This window comes from Engraulis encrasicolus, chromosome 14 (genome assembly GCF_034702125.1).
Source record: "Engraulis encrasicolus isolate BLACKSEA-1 chromosome 14, IST_EnEncr_1.0, whole genome shotgun sequence".
NCBI classification, from domain to species: domain Eukaryota; kingdom Metazoa; phylum Chordata; class Actinopteri; order Clupeiformes; family Engraulidae; genus Engraulis; species Engraulis encrasicolus.
In genome coordinates this window covers 27,404,205-27,420,751 of record NC_085870.1, presented here as the reverse complement: position 1 = coordinate 27,420,751, position 16,547 = coordinate 27,404,205, and the positions used below count along the sequence as shown (strand labels likewise).

General features: G+C 40.5%; 1 protein-coding gene and 1 long non-coding RNA gene across 2 annotated transcripts; one reads left to right on the top strand and one right to left on the bottom strand.

The window, feature by feature from the left end:
• Positions 1-777: 777 nt before the first annotated feature.
• On the top strand, positions 778-4,145 carry LOC134463224 (uncharacterized). Its single transcript, XR_010037679.1, has 3 exons — positions 778-1,102; positions 2,179-2,281; positions 2,994-4,145. It is a non-coding gene; the product is annotated as an uncharacterized LOC134463224 (long non-coding RNA).
• A 6,970-nt stretch (positions 4,146-11,115) lies between these two features.
• Positions 11,116-13,879, bottom strand: LOC134462342 (uncharacterized). Its single transcript, XM_063215321.1, has 4 exons — positions 13,752-13,879; positions 13,286-13,430; positions 12,717-12,825; positions 11,116-11,576 (listed from the first exon to the last, which is right to left on the bottom strand). The coding sequence occupies exons 1-4, from the start codon at positions 13,828-13,830 to the stop codon at positions 11,451-11,453; spliced, it is 459 nt and encodes a 152-aa protein (XP_063071391.1). The 5' UTR covers positions 13,831-13,879; the 3' UTR covers positions 11,116-11,450.
• Between the last annotated feature and the right edge of the window lie 2,668 nt (positions 13,880-16,547).

The window sequence follows — 16,547 nt, the reverse complement described above, 5'->3', positions numbered from 1 at the left end:
ATCGACCCTCGACACCCCCGACAATCAAAATGCCATTAAACGCGTGTAATCATGTCCTTTACGTATATTGCCCAGTCTGCATATAACATCTGCCTAATACCCTACTATTTTTCCTAGGACTTTTACAGGGCGTCCTACTTGTGTGCTCGCGCAAAACTATTCCACACATTCCGCACGAGTCATTGTCTTTCTCTGTCCCTTCTAAAATCAGGGATATTTTATCTGACTCGCAGGCATCAGGGACAGGGGGGGGCTGCTATCATACTCCCTTCATGGGATGTCTGCGATAGCGGACCTCGTCATGCTTTGAGGTGGACCTACAAGCATGCAATTACTGATGAACGTTGCTCTGGGAAACATAAATATTAGTGCCTAGTCTACATTTAAATGAGGACGTGTTAAAAACTTATAAAATATAGGCTAGACTAGAGTAAACACCTCTGGTGTGGCTAAGCCAACTCTTTACCCACAGCCTCCCTGACACATTAGCACAGTTTCCGGGTCAACAAAAACTTAATATTTAGCAAAATAAGAAATGGGAAAACGGGTCGTCTCTCTAATTCTGATTCCCATATGAAAGCGCTGAAAAGGAAATCAGAAAATGACTTGATTCTCGTTTTTCGTTTTCCGGTTTCCAAACGGGAAACAAAATGCGAGTGGTTTCTCGTTTATTGTTTACTTAAAAATCGGGAAACCGGTCATTTTTCGTGGTCCGTTTTCCGATTTGAAAATGAAAATCGATTGGCCAGAAGATCCACGGACCGTGCCTATACCCTGTTGGTAAGTTTTGTTTTCAAGAAAGCGCCACGTTATTAACGTGGTTACACAAACATAAGGATCATGTACACATCTCGCACCAAATGTTGCTATTCTGCTTTGCACTGGAAGGATAAAGTTGATAAGGTTATTGCTACTACAACTTGTTCTGTGCAGATGGCCCAAAAGAAGGAGCGAGGCGGGCATGGGCTCTGGCTTTGAAGAGAGAGAGAGAGGTTTGTGCCAAAACAATGCTGATCTGATGCTGCCACTTACCTCCTGAGCAAACTGTTCGGCTCAGAGAGCCATCAATTTCAACTTCAACTTCCCCAAACACTTGTCCAAGGTTAGTCAAACAATTAGTTGCATGATATCTCATAATTAATCATGAATTGTTCTTTCAGGCTCTACTAAGGAACATCATGTATGCATTTATAAGTAGATAACCTTGATGGTGTCATACTGTGTTTGCCTATGTGGGGATCTGGGTTCAGTGTTGCCAGCTGGAAAATGCTGAATTATCTACCAAAACCTCAAAATTATCCTTTTTGGGGACTATTTGGGAGGAGATTATCGTACAAGACCCAGATTGTTGTTTCAAGGCATCAAAATGAACTGAATTACAACTCTGAAATGATTGTACATCATGCTTTTTTGATCAGTGAGGACAAAATTGACAATTATGGTACAAATACAATAATCATCATATATCTGGCAACACTGTCTGGGTTTCTCTCTCTCTCGCACATGAACACACGCGTCACATGAAGTGCTGGCAGCAAGTGCACAGGTGGAGACATTTCCGTGGAGGAGGTGGAGGTGCTTTCAACAGGAGGATGGTGCACGCATGGCGTGCGTTGCAATATGCGACCTTGCCTCCTCCACTTGCTTCCCTCCTCGTACCAGGAAGTAATATGTCATGATGACATCACTGACAACAGCATTATATTTCAATATCTTGCAAAAGCTCAATTGTAGAGTCTTTTTCTCATTTGCAATTGGGATGGTGAATGAAAAACAGTCCCTCAAAAGTTGTTGTGGCTAGGCTGACAGCTGGGAAACTTTATCGTTTTCTCCACAGAGGAGGGGCCAGGAGGCGGGACGAGGAGGCAAGCGCAAGTGGAGGAGGCAAGGTCGCATATTGCAACGCACTCATGGTCTGGGGTGTGCGTAGATTTAGGCACGTTTGATGCGCTTGATAAATGAGGGCCCTGAATCATTTGACTTGTTCTGAGTCGCATGACTGACTAGGAAGTTTTAAAGCATGACTTGTGAAGTTCTTACCACTCTCTTGCTGCAGCCATTTGCCACCATCACTTGATCCCCCTGTCATGCATATAATTAAGGATTACTGTACTGTGTTTTAACTGAGTAAATAATATGCATATTGGCTCCTAATGTTTTGTTTTTAACTTTTATTAGGGTAGTTCCAGTCCTGTGTTCCACTCTTCATGGAGGGCATGGGGTGACTGTCTGCGTTTGTGACCCTCCAGTCAGCATTGAGTTGACGGGCTACAGACACTTGGTAACTTTTCTTATTTGATTTCTGATGTTTTTAGTGTTTTATATTGGAATCTTCAATTGTATTAATGAAGCGAACCTTTTCATTTATGCATTCTCGGTATGTTTCGTGGATTTTCATTTTGTATTTACATGGAGGGCATCAAAACTGTGCATGAACACATGTAGATGTGCTTACCAAAAAATATAATTCTAGCTGTTGTCCAACAGCAATGTCAGCTGTCTATCCACCTGACGTCAACACGGCACAACTGATGGCCCAGCACATTTCAATAAGCGTATTTTTGTCTATTTTCAAGTAAAAATGCTCAGTTAGTCATGTCACTCTTAAATGAACGCCAGTCCTCCAAAAACTCACTAGAATTGTAGAACTAGAATTTTGAGGCCTAAAACCTAGTTGTAAACTCTTACCAATACAAGTATTTTACAGACATTTTCTTGATCTGATATTGAGTCACAGCCAGTTACTTGGAGAGGTCAAACCTATGTTGGAGGGAATCTGTGGCAGGGTTTCTTTGCTTTTACTTTTTGTACCACTGTTTCACCTAGATAACCAGCTTGACCAAGTGGCCCATTATCAGATCAAGGGTGTTTTTACTTGAAAACAGACTGACAAATAAGCTTGTAGAAACAAACAAGTGAGGCCCTCAGTTTTGCTGTGTTGATGTCACTGTTTGGCATGTTTTTTAAAATGTGAATGTTTTTTAAATGCTCAGCAGTTGGAGAACAGGCTGTGAACTGCTGATATCCTGCGCCCTTCAGCACAGTGAGCGCCAGTGCCACAGATCAACGCAATGTTTGAGCTGCCACAGACACCTTCATCTTTTGGCCATCAAAGTCAACATGCCTTCTGATCACCTTGTTTTTGCTGCATGAAGACCCTCAGGATCCTGAACATTATTCAGATCAACAATGTGTTGCCATTTAACTGTTCCAAAGGGACTGATGATAGGACCGTAAGCCTTGAGCATATTTCTAGCTAATTTCCTGATCAGGTAGATATCTTCCCCTGAGGAAGGGTTGGTAAATGAGGTCTTCAGAGGCTGTTCTTCTGGATTTTACCAGATATGTTTCGACGGTAGGGTCACAGGGATGTTGATGTGTCATGTGCTTTGAAATGAGCTGATGTTGTTATGGAGGTGTGCCCTCCCTGTCAATATTGACAGGTTGGTCACACTTCCTACTGAGTTATCCTTTTTGGATGGTGGTCTAGGTGTGTGACTGCATGTATGCCCCCTCATCCCTGTGAACAAAAACCAGGGATGAGGGGGCATACGTGCTCTAACACACCTGGCCCACCATCCTAAAATGACCACTCTAACAGCAGGAGGTTTGACCAATATCAACAGGGAGGGCACACCTCCACAACAACGTCAACTGATTTTAAAGCACGTCACATCAACATCCCTGTGACCCTACCATCGAAATGTCTGAAGTACATTGGTTAATGGATGGTTGTGGCGGGGTTCTGATGTTGATTGTGTATATAGTTGTCTTTTTTCAATAAATTGAAGTGTGGTCAGGCCTTGCTGTGTACTTTCATTGCCAAACTCTGCTTAAAGGATAACTCCAGCCAATTTCAACATGCAGTTGTATTGCTCACACTACCCTCGACTTATCTGGTGATGCTGCATTTTTTGGCTCAGCCCTTTCCGGGATTTGAGCTATTCTAATGGGGGCAGATTTTGTTTATCGCTGTTTGCTAGTTGTCTGATTTTGCATAACCTTTTGGATGTTTTGGGGAATAAATCAAGATGGGTTTTTTTATTATTATTTAGTGGGAGCATGTTGAAATTGGCTGGAGTTAAACTTTAAGTTTCCTATTTTTTTGTTTTTTAACGATTCACTGAAACCATTGTAAATATTTGGGAATAAAGTAGTCAAAGCAATCTGTTGCATTGCTTAAATATTATGGTAATGGGATTACATTACTGATAACATATGTAGCTTATTACATTTCAAAAGTAACCTCACCAACCCTGTGTAGGCCTATGTAATATTTATTGTAAACATGCTGAATAGGATCAAAGGGTTTCAGGAAATTATGGATTTAACCTGTGATCACATTGTTGAAACTGGGCCCATAGGGCTTATTGCTGGTCTTATTGGAGATGTCCAGAAATAAGACAACGGTGCTGTTGTAGCTTGGTTAGTGCAGCCCTCAAATATTATAAGGCACCAAACAATAAACCAGCCTTCACTGTTGTGACTTGTGCAAATATTGCATTCGTGTAGGCCCTACACAATGATGGCACATTCAAGTGTAATGTAGCCTAATTTAGATAGTGTCCATAACGTAACCAATAGCCTGTAGACAACGGTAGGCTATACACTCATACGGTACATTAGATTACATTACATTGCTCTTCTTAGCTGACGCTTTTTACAGACGGGAATGAAGAAACTAATGATTCATTGTAAATATTTTGTCCAAGTATAATGTAGGCCTAGTTATTTGCTTGTGAAATGTGTATGTTTAATTTTCCCCCATGTAAACGTTTTCGAGGTAGGCTATGCCCTGTTCATCAGGAAGTCTCGTACAGCTGGTATGAATGGGGAAAAGGTAGGCCTAATTAGTTGAGCGTAAATGTAGGCTATGTTGACAAAAAATGGTTTAACTATTAATTTTTCAGGGTAAGTAAATGACTAACATTTTGTAACAAACCAGGATTAAACAAAACCTAAAAACTCCGGTGGTCAAATATGTCAATTTATGCGGATTTAATCCCGCATGTTGGCTTGGTTCCGATAGACGTTCATTCATTTCAAAGCAGCGCTCCGCGGCGCTTCCCATGTTCCAAGATGGCGGCCTGTTTGACGCAAGCGTTCCTATTGACCGCTCCATTCATGGGCCATTCTATTGTATTATTTCTATGCAAGACTGCAACCCAAATCAAAGGAATGTTGGCCAGATGTTGGGAATATCACTCGCACCCACAGACCTAGGTCTGCGCTCGCACCGTAGGCCTACGTTCCTTGACAGCTGACGGACAGGCGCTCAATCAACGTCTTCCGGTTCATGTAATTAAAAAATAGGTGATGGAAAAACGAAGCCATAATTTAATTCTGAATTACAAGCCTGCCCGCATTTAACAGAATGAAACGGATAACGAAAATTGGTTCGTTTTCCGATTTTCGTTTCCCGATTTCCAAAACAAAAATCGGATAACGAGTTATTTTCTGTTTTCTATTTCCCGATTTGAAAATGAAAATCGATTGGCCAGAAGATCCACGGACCAGGCACAAGACATGTTTAATTAATTGTACAACTGAGGTTTAGGGAACGCTGTTATTGACATGTTGCAACAAGCACTGTAACAAGCACGCCTGACAAACTTAAAAGTTATCCTTTAAACAATGAACAAACATGTGGACATCATAGTACATAAAAACAATATTTGATATTCAAGTGTACATCAACTGAGGCACGTACGGAATGTCCGTTGCAACAAACACTGTTGCAACTAGTTAGCTAACTTTAAATGTAGAGATCTATCTGAGATTTTCGCAAGTTCGTCAAACATGGCGCCATAAATATTAATTCACGACTTAAACAAATATCCCAGAATCACCCAAATCATCGTTGACTTTCCTCAGGAAGCGCTTTTGACTAATACCTACAGGTAGTATTAGAACTATAATATGATTCGTACAGGCCAACGTTAGCGTTGCTTGCCTCACAACGTTATTTTCGCCGAACAAAGCGTCAAATATATTGATTCAGGAACAAAAGAAAAGAAAAGAAAAGAGTCTTAACTATCGCCTTTATTGGGCATGTCAAGTGTCATCATGTCCTACAGTTAAATCGTCCTTGATTTACCTCAGTGGACCAACTGTGAAATGATATTAGCTCTAGGCTAACAACATTGCTCAAGGCAAACACATCATGCCGTTGTTTGTCACAGAAACTTAATATCGATAACATTCAAAATCACAAGATAACACCTTACCTCATGTTACACCTTCTTTGGCTGTTTTTCGTCCTCTCGTTGCTGCAAGCATAGCGGCACAAATATCCTTCAACTTTACAAAGTGATCACCGACTGGCGTGGCCATAATGTTAAATGAACAGATAACTGATTAGAACCCTGTTCCAAGATGGCGGCGGTACAGACGCATGCCCAGAAGCTGATGGGCCATTCTATTGTATTAGTTCTATGGTAGCCCACGATCGGTAGCGTGCATTGTGTCTGACTTCACGCAATAGGTAAACACAGAGACCATTGTATATCGTGCCAGGAGTATCTTGAACTTTCTGGGCTTGCTACCTAGACCTTTACCAGCTCCTTGGATCAAAATGGCACCCGAATTGTAATTGGAGTAATGCGCTCCGATTTAGAAGTTTGATCGCCAACCAGATAAGTTTATTTGATTATTCACCCCTATGTTGAACTGTCTTCCTGTATGTGAAAAGCCAGAAGCTAGCATAGATGGCTAATTGGATCGGATGGGCTACTAAGCATCATATCATTGGGATTTGTTGTCAATGTTGGGCTATTATTTCGGGAGTCATCGGGAACTATTTTAGCAAATGTCCGACCTTCTGCATGTGTGCAAAGAGCTTGTGTTCAGTCTGTGTGAAAAACGTGGATTTCGAAGGGCATTGATTGCCGGTGTCGTAGTGGTTTAGAGCAGGAGGCGTGTCTTGACGTGCAGGAAGATGTGTGTCAGAGCTAACCTTGCACCAAATTGTGATTAAAACCAACCCATCCCCTTTCAAACTCGTCACATTCTGAAGAAGCGCACCCTTCACAAAAACCTCAATATCTCCGATTGTAGCTGAATTCCATGGATACCCACTTCGGTTTAGCGTGGGTTTACTCGGCAATAAAAGCTCGTAGAGACACACAGTTTTCACCTACTAAGAGGGCAGCGTCTCCACTTTCAAACGAGTCATAACATATTTCAGTGGCCCTATCACATAATAAGCTGTGAGTCTACAAAAAAACGTAAAAAAGGGCTTAGAACGCTGGTATTCTACGACATAATTCCGTGAGCACCGCCGGTATTCAATGTGTTAACACCTGGCAACCTTGCATATCTTAAAGGTGCACTGTGTAATATTTTAGTAGTTTATTTCCAGAATCCATGATGCTCATTCACAAATGCTACCTTTCATGAATAGTTACCATTCAATTCTAAGTATTCATTATGACTGGGAAATTGCAGTTTTCATACATGAAAAGGTGGATCGTCTCCATTTCCGCCATTTTGAATTTCCAGAAATATAAATTTTAGCTGCTAAACATGCTGTACTTTGGTCATAATTGTAAATGTTAATTTATTACTTAGTAAATATTCATGAAAAGATCATATTCATGAAAAGATCATATTTAGCAACAGGCAGTTTCAATTAGCAGCATAGTTGCAATACCTACTCTGGCCATACTGTGACTTAATACATGTTTATCTTGTGTCTACAGGAACCATTCAAGAAGGACTGCATTTCCAAGGAGACTGCTTTGAGGATTCAGATTTAGCTGCAGAATAAACATGAATAGGCTATGCAACACCAAAGGAAAAAAAGCCAACTTGACAGATCCATTTTTGTCCCTCTACAGTTATAAACAATGTCTAGTTCTTTGGTCAAGCCAGTGTAGTGGGATGAAACGCCTTAGCCTGTTCCTCCCAAAATAACCACTAGATTGAGCAAATACATTTTACCCTTGCAGTACATTAGTGACTGGAGTGGGACATTCTAATTTAACCATGGAAGAGATGTACTGAAAGATGAGACACGGTAAGTGATCTAATATGCAGTGGATGCAATTGGGCACTGAGCGTCACCAGAGATCGTAGCAACAATCTGTGGAATCACTACCTCTTTTCAACTCCAGGTGGTGCAATCAGACCCTAAAAGTAAGCTTAAAGTTATTGGATTTTTTTGAATTACATTAATATTGACCTACTAAGCGTGTCTGTGTATGTGTTCCGCTATGCCAAGTTTTGATTTGCTACAACGCTTAAATTACTGACATGGTTCAACTACTTCAGGAAAAAAAGAAGTTTTAGTGTTCTGTGTCCAGAAATTGTGTTTCATCTTTCCCCTTCAAATGTATGTAATTTTAAAATGGAAATAAATACGGTCTGTACCACAAAAAAAGGAAAAAAGCATGACCCATCACAAAAAGTCAAAGCCAATTTAATATCATAGCAAATAATACAGTTGGGGGACAAAAAAATGTAATACAAATCAGACAAATGATCATCTGCATGACACCAACACATGCATTCTTTGGAATTTGATAATGACATCAAATACAAACCCCAACTCCGGTGAAGTTGGGATGTTTGGTAAACTGAGAATAAAATCAAAATGCTATCATTTTCAAAACATTCAATTCCTTAGATGGAAAATAGTGAAAAGACAACATATCAAGTGTTAAAACCGAGAAAAAATATTGTTTTAGGGGACATATGTACTCATTTCTAATTTGATAACTGCAACACGTCTCAAATAAGTTGGGACGGGGATCAGTGAAATGTTATAAACATCCAAATAAGATAAAACAACAAGGAAGAACATTTCAAAATGAATTGTACTGATGAAAAATTTGAACGTCCATGTATAAGACAATCACAGAGAGGCTGAGTCACTCAGAATTAAAGATGCAGAGGGAACAATTACCATAGTTATTACATAAAGTTTTGAATGCCCTTGATTTACCGTGATTGAGTGTATATAAGACATATTTTTTGTCATTAAAATCATTGTATAGGTTCATGACATCATGAAATATATATTGGCTGTAGTCTCACTCTAGCACTCCAAGAATTACAGCTAGTGAAAACTTGACCATATTAAGGACACTTCATGTGTGCAAATGATAGAGGGGTTTAACATTCCCATATCCACCCCAGCTCACTTAAAATAGACCCAGAAGACATGGGAAACTGTCCTTTGCTTACAAAAGTCAGCAGCAGTTGCAGAAGTCAAGTCTTTTTGAAAATAATAGTCTTGCACATCCTGTGCTACAATGAAAATTGACCATGCAACTTGTGTTAGAGCTAACTTCAAAAGTCAGCCTCCATGATAGCATGGGGATGCATTAGTACATTGTTTAAGCTGTTCTAACTAACCTGTAGAATTGAATACAGTAGGCCTACTGAATGAAATAAATGGGTTTTAAACAGCATGAAAAGCCACTCGTGCAATATATTTTGAAGGGAGATCTTCGATTACTGCCACATAGTAAGGACAAATTGTATTCTCTTTTAACAGTTTAACTCCAACATAAGGACCAGCAGGACATAAAATGGCAGGCTTTTGGTCAAGACCTGTCACACTGTAAGCACTACAGAAAGGAAAACATTGCAAAACATGACAAGGAATACACCTACCATTTAAGCTGTTGAAATCATGTCCAAAATAGGAATCAACACTGTTTTTATATAAAATCATCTCATTGACTATAGCTATTAACTGTTAAGTGTTGTCTTTTGTTTTGTTTTTAGTCTTCCTCAACATTTGCTGCCTTTTATTGTCTTCGTCCCAACTCTTTTGAGACACGTTGGATTTACATATTCATGAATATCCCCAAAACAATAATTTTGGTCAGTTTTGATGGCTGATATGTTTTCTTTGTACCGTTCTCCGACTAATGTCAGAACCAGACTTCTGAAAATGGCAGTATTTTGTTATTATTCTCAATTAACCTTGCGTCCCAACTTCTATGGAGTCGGGGTTTGTAAAAGCTGCAGTGAAAATCCAGTCACACACACACACACACACACACACACACATACACACACACACACACACACACACACACACACACACACACACACACACACACACACACGTGAGCCTATAGGCCAAACACAATAACTAATTAATATTCCGACTGAAACACAGCATAGATTTTAAAGTTGTGGTTTTTTTTTTAAACAAACAAAACAACATGTGTATTGGGTCCCCAGAAATTTGAGATGTCAAAATGGGGTCCTTCCTTTAGCCACTGTAACATCTCTTCTGGTTTCCTGTTGGCCTACTGTGTCTCCATTCGGAACAGGAACGAAAAATTGCTTTATTTCCTCTCTTGGCAGTTCACTGCAATTGTGGGCGTAACGGGGATATTTGAGGGCAGCATCAGATGCTGACTTGGTGCTGCCTTGTACCCAAAATGCTGTGTGCCACCTCCCTCTCAACAGGGTACCTGAAAACAAACATGGCTACCACCCAAGTTACTATCCTCATAATGCTCTTCATTCTGACACTTATGTATGTAGATATTGGGAATTGAAGTGATAAATCAACATTGTAGTGTCTAAATATGGCGTGTCTAACTCTGCTAGGTAAAGTGGTAAAGTGCAATACCACTACAACCAGGGTTGGAGTGTGGAACAGGTCATAGGACACCTTGAATTTTTGTCATCTGTCCTTAATTATCCCAGGCAATTAATGCTGACTGCCACAAACTGAACAATGACAACCAGACATGATGAGTCGCACACTCGCCCCCATTCGTACCGTGTCTCAGGCTACGCCACCGTGGCCAATGCATTTTCCAGCACGAGAGCCTCCTTATCCATTCTACGTTCTTTGGACAGAGTATGAAGGTTGAACTAGCTGGATAAGAGCACCGTTCTGCTCAAAATATTGCAATGCACACAACATTTTGGGTGACATATCCGAGTTCAAAAGAGGCCAAATTATTGGTGCATGTCTTGTTGGCACATCTGTGAACAAGACAGCAAGTCTTTGTGATGTGCCAAGAGCCATGATGTCCAGTGTTGGACGAACTACATCCAACAGGATGAACTGTGGACGCAAGAGGAAGCTGTGTGAAAGGGATATTTGGGTTCTAACCTGGCAAAATAAATGAATGGCAAAAGCAGTTGAAATGAAATAAAAAAATTCTATTTATTATGAACACATATTCTGCAGTTTATAGAAAGGAGGGATCCCTTCTTATTGGCATAACACCGATAATTACATTCCTGTTAGAGAATGCACAGTAGTGCATAAGCAGTACATAAACAGAAATCATTACACAAAACACCACACAAAATGTGATCAGCAGCATAACCACAGCTCGATATTTTATTTATGGAACTCTCATCTGCAAGAATTAAGGGTGGGAGATGCGGTTATTGAGATGTTTGATGCTGTTTGTTTTTCTTTTCTTACATGCAAAAATGAAAAAAAAAATGAATTCCAAAAAAAGTGATCATCACTGATCCATCATGCGACCAGATGCATCATGACAGTTGTCAAAAATGAGGCTGTAGTCAGTGCCCCCCTGTTTCACAAAATCCGAAACCGTCTTAGAGCCCCCAAAGTTTTTGGTCTCAATAATCTGAAAAAGAGAAGCAGAATGTCAAGATTTTGAGGGTATATGTTTACGTTCAAGGCAATATGTTTATGTGAGTGTGTGCCGTGCTGGGCAGGGGTGGAATTGGGCCCAGGCTAACAGAGGCTGAACCCCAGTCTGCACATAAGCTTGTGCTGCATTACAACACAACAAAAGTTTTTTTCATACACATCAGTTCTCCACAGAGGTGTCCAAAGTAAAAGTAAAAGTAAATTCATGGTGCAAATACAACACTGGCACGTGATAGTCCATGTTACACATGTAAGTTCATTGTAATGAGGTTGGTTACTGAAAAACACTAAAAACTAGAGATGTCCGATATTGGCTTTTTTGCCGATATCCGATATGCCGATATTGTCCAACTATCAATTTTCGATTCCGATACCGGCCGATACCGATGCCGATATATGTGGGTTATTTTTCCTCATAACAAATTTTAGGTAACATTACACATCTCCTGTTGTGGAATAAAATATGCTTAATTGTATTGTGATGCCCCACTAGATGCATTCTCGAATGCAACAAAGCTTTCCAAATATTAACATCGTCTGTGCAAAATAGAAAATAATTAAGGAGAAAAGTGCACAGTAATTCAAGCATTATTATATCGGTTTTGATAGGTCAAAAATCCGATACCGATATTGACCGATATTAAATTTTATGCTATTATCGGGCCGATAATATCTGTGGGCCGATATTATCGGACATCTCTACTAAAAACCAAACAAGAACACGCATTTTAGCCACAAACCCACCACAACCCAAACCAGAACCCACCACAAAGATTAGCCCAGAGTTGGTGGTTCATTTAAAATGAAAGACAGCCTCTCTGAAACAGGAGTGCAGTTCAGCAGGTTTGCATTTCAGCAGAGGATTCATAATGTTGGATCTTCCTCAAACCAAAGTGAGAAAGGAAGTGTTCAGAGAAGTAAACGTCAATGCAGTTTACATGTTTTGAAGTAAATTCTATATAGAAATTGTAATAAGCCTTATCCAAGTTTGTTTCACTTCTACACAACACTGCCACCCTTCACATGAAGAGATGTGCCCTTCATATATAGGTAATAATACGGTCAGTAGGCCTATCATCTTGAGGATGGAGAACTTTGAGAAGTAAGACTCTACCTTCCAGTTGTCGCTCATGTGACGTGCGTGTACCACCACCGTCTGGGTACTGAGGCCATAGCCATCCCCCTTGTGCACCAGCCACTTGGTTCCATCTGCCAACGTCACCCTTTAAAGCACAGGGGATTCATTAGTCTCTCTCTCTCTCTCTCTCTCTCTCTCTCTCTCTCTCTCTCTCTCTCTCTCTCTCTCTCTCTCTCTCTCACACACACACACACACACACACACACACACACACACACACACACACACACACACACACACACACACACACAAATTAGTGGTACAATATAAGGTAACTTCATTTGCAAAGCATAAATGATTCTGATGTACTCACGTTAAGATATGTTCTCATAGAATGGAGTTGTGAGCACATAAACCATGGAAAGCGCTACAATATCCAGCTGACTAGAAAACAGGTTGTAACGACACACTAGGCCTACACTGGTCCAATGTAACTTCCAATGTTAAACACCTAGCCACATAGCATTTTGGGATTCCTGTCTGCATGCACAACTGGGTATTTGAAAACAAAGCAAAAAAGCATATATATATAGACAATAGTTTACCTGACTCCAGAGTGGCTCAGCAGTCCCACTTGGAAGGACGTTCCCTTCAGAGGTCGTGTCATCCTGTCAGCCACGTACACCTTGGAGTTGTACAGCTTTCTCAGGTCAGACATCTTGGACAGGTCATAGTTGTAGGAATTGGTCCCTGAAAAAGACATCATAATAAATCATCAATAAATCATCAACAGTCACACTAAGGGCTTGAAGATATGCAGATATTTTTAAAAACGGATATTTTTTTCCGCTTACACATTTTTTACATAAAACCACCATTGTGTCAGGTGTGTTCCTCCACTTAAAACTCACAGTTAAAACTCCATTTGCGTGAAGACAAAAGGCCCAAATGGATGTTTAATATATGCATGTTCGAAACAGGGTGTTATTTGTAACAGTGTTGGATGTGACATGTAGAAACATAGACTATGTGTAAAAATCAATAGCTATTGTCAATCATACTGTAGCCTACCTTCTCCAAATCCACAGTGAGCGCTCACAAACAGCACGGCTAAGAAAGCCAATGTAACAGTGGTCTTCAAAGAGAACATGGCTGAAGTTAAGGCTGTCCTTTCACTGAACCGTGAAAGTATACAGAATGGGTTCTTATTTATACATGGTTAAAGTGAGGAAACTCCCTCAACACTCCCATCATTCCCCCTACGTGTTTGTGCAGACATGCTCAGCCCTGGGGTGCAGTGGGGTGGGGGTGGGGTAGGGCATGGGCTGGGCTGACTGGAATATTGTGCAACTCTGTTAATAAAAAACACTGCACTGCAAATAACAGAACAAAAACATGTTGTGTGAAGTACCAATAAAAGTGTGTTCTTTTTTTCATAATACTATGCACTGCATAGATGCTGTGCTTTTTTTGAATGATTCTTAAAATATTGCATATTTTAGTGTTTTGTAAACAGACCGAGGGTTGAAAATCCATCATGAGTCATATTGAAAGAGTTCAGTGCTCCGGGAATAACATGGGAAAATCCAGAATTGTGCAATCAAACTATTCTATCAGTTGTCAGACGCTCAAAACACAAACAAAAATGTGTTTGCACACTTTATAAAAGCATAGTAAGATAGTTTAACAAAATATGGTACAAAACAAATACGGAATAAGCAGGAGCAAACTATGACAATAAAGGTGAATGTCCGTCGCACACTCGCTCCCCTTTTGCTTTTTTATATTCCCAAAAAGAAAACATGATATAAAAATATTGTTTCTAATATATAAACTAATATAGGCTAAAGACTCTTGATGTAATAGTAGTTTTTATGAACAGGTGGAAAGGTGTGAATTCAGTCAGTCTACAAAAAGCTGTTACCACATTCATTTTGTTTTGGGTATGAGTTCCCCAGAATTACTAGGAAGTGAAAAGAAGCTAGCAATTATAACAGATGTCAAAGAACATGGAGATGGTATAAAAATGATTGATAAATGGGTTATTCAACAAGAATACTGCAAATAAACACCAAAGACCACAGAATTGCTTCATCACCTGGAATGTTACTGCAATAATGCAATGCTTAAAGTGCAAAAAAGTGCTTTGAGTTATCAGTGTGTGTGCAGGAATGGGTTATGAGTGAGGAGAGGTCTGTATCCCTGCTAGCAAAAGGGCATTGATTCGACGGCTGATTCAACATCCCTTGTATCAGGGATACTTGTAGAGAGCATGAGGCATTGGGGTTTAATGGTTGGTGTTCAGAGAGGTCAACTTACAGGCCTACAAATTCACTATTTACTAGAGATGCACCGGATCCGGTTCCGGATCTGGAAAAGGCAGGATAATAGGGATTTTCACAGGATCCGGATCCGGCAGGATCTTAAGCAGTGGATCCGGTATCCGGCAGTTACCTAAAAATCAGGATCTGGTGCATCTCTAGTTTTTACGTAGCCTAGGCTTTTTAGTCAGTCTTTCACAACCCCAATCACTGCATGGAGTGAGAGCCCTTTGGAAGCGGCCGTTGCAGGCAGTTTGTCAGTAAGCCAATGAGTCTAAAAAATAGTTTGAGCCAACGTAATAAAAAGGGCCCACGTGTGCGAGTAGACTATGTGTTTCAACCCTTTCGTAGGATCCGGTATCCGGTTCCGGATCCGGCAGGATCTTAAGCAGTGGATCCGGTATCCGGCAGGATCCTAAAAATCAGGATCCGATGCATCTCTACTATTTCCCCATCATGCTCCTACTGCATGTAGGAGATGGCTTAATGTCAGAAAATTTCTCACGCACAGGAGAACAAAAAACACAAGTGTACATGGAAAGTGCTCTGCAGGTGCTGTAGACCTAAGGGAAATTCCTGCCAATTTCAACATGCAGTTGTAGACTAATTGCTCACACAGTGATGCATAATTTTTTTGTTCTGCTTTTCCGAGATACTTCTAATGGGGCTTGCTTTGTTTGCATATTTTACAACGTTTCTTAACTCCCAAAAAAACTCCCAAAAAGTTATTGCTGTATCTACGTATATGGCCAGTTAATGGATATTAGAAAGGGCTGAAAAGAAAAAAAAGTCAAAGGGCAGGAAAAATGCAGCGTTGTCAGGGAGACTAACAAATCAAGGGCGTGACAACGGCAGGTTGCAATTGGCAGGAATTCTCCTTTAAGGACTCTGGCTGATGTCCGAGGGACTGTGAAGCAGGTCAGCAGCCTCGTATTACGTGACATCCACGCCACCGGCAATCCTCCTCTCCTCCTCAGCCACAGCACATCCTGCTGAAAGGACAAAAAGTCTGCCAATTCCAATATGCACATTTGAATACGCTGTCAAGAGTCCATGCAAATTGACATGATTTGTTTTGAAAATTGTTGATGTAGTCTAAACACACACACACACACACACACACACACACACACACACACACACACACACACACACACACACACACACACACACACACACACACACACACACAAGGACAGATTCAAGACACATTGCAGTGCCATCACTGGATATGCAGACTAGCTGCAGGGCTCAAAAGTCTGTTTTAAAAGTAGGCTACACATTTTCATGACAGGCCCCCCAATTTTTTTATATATTTTTTTAAATCATCCAGCTGATGTGAATGCTAGTAGGCCATGCCATAATATTTGCAACAGTAGGAAGAGGGACTATGCAACAACAACAAAAAAACAAGAGAGAGAGAGAGAGAGAGAGAGAGAGAGAGAGAGAGAGAGAGAGAGAGAGAGAGAGAGAGAGAGAGAGAGAGAGAGAGAGAGAGAGAGAGAGAGAGAGAGAATTTTTCTCAGGCTGAACAGATCCTTCAGGT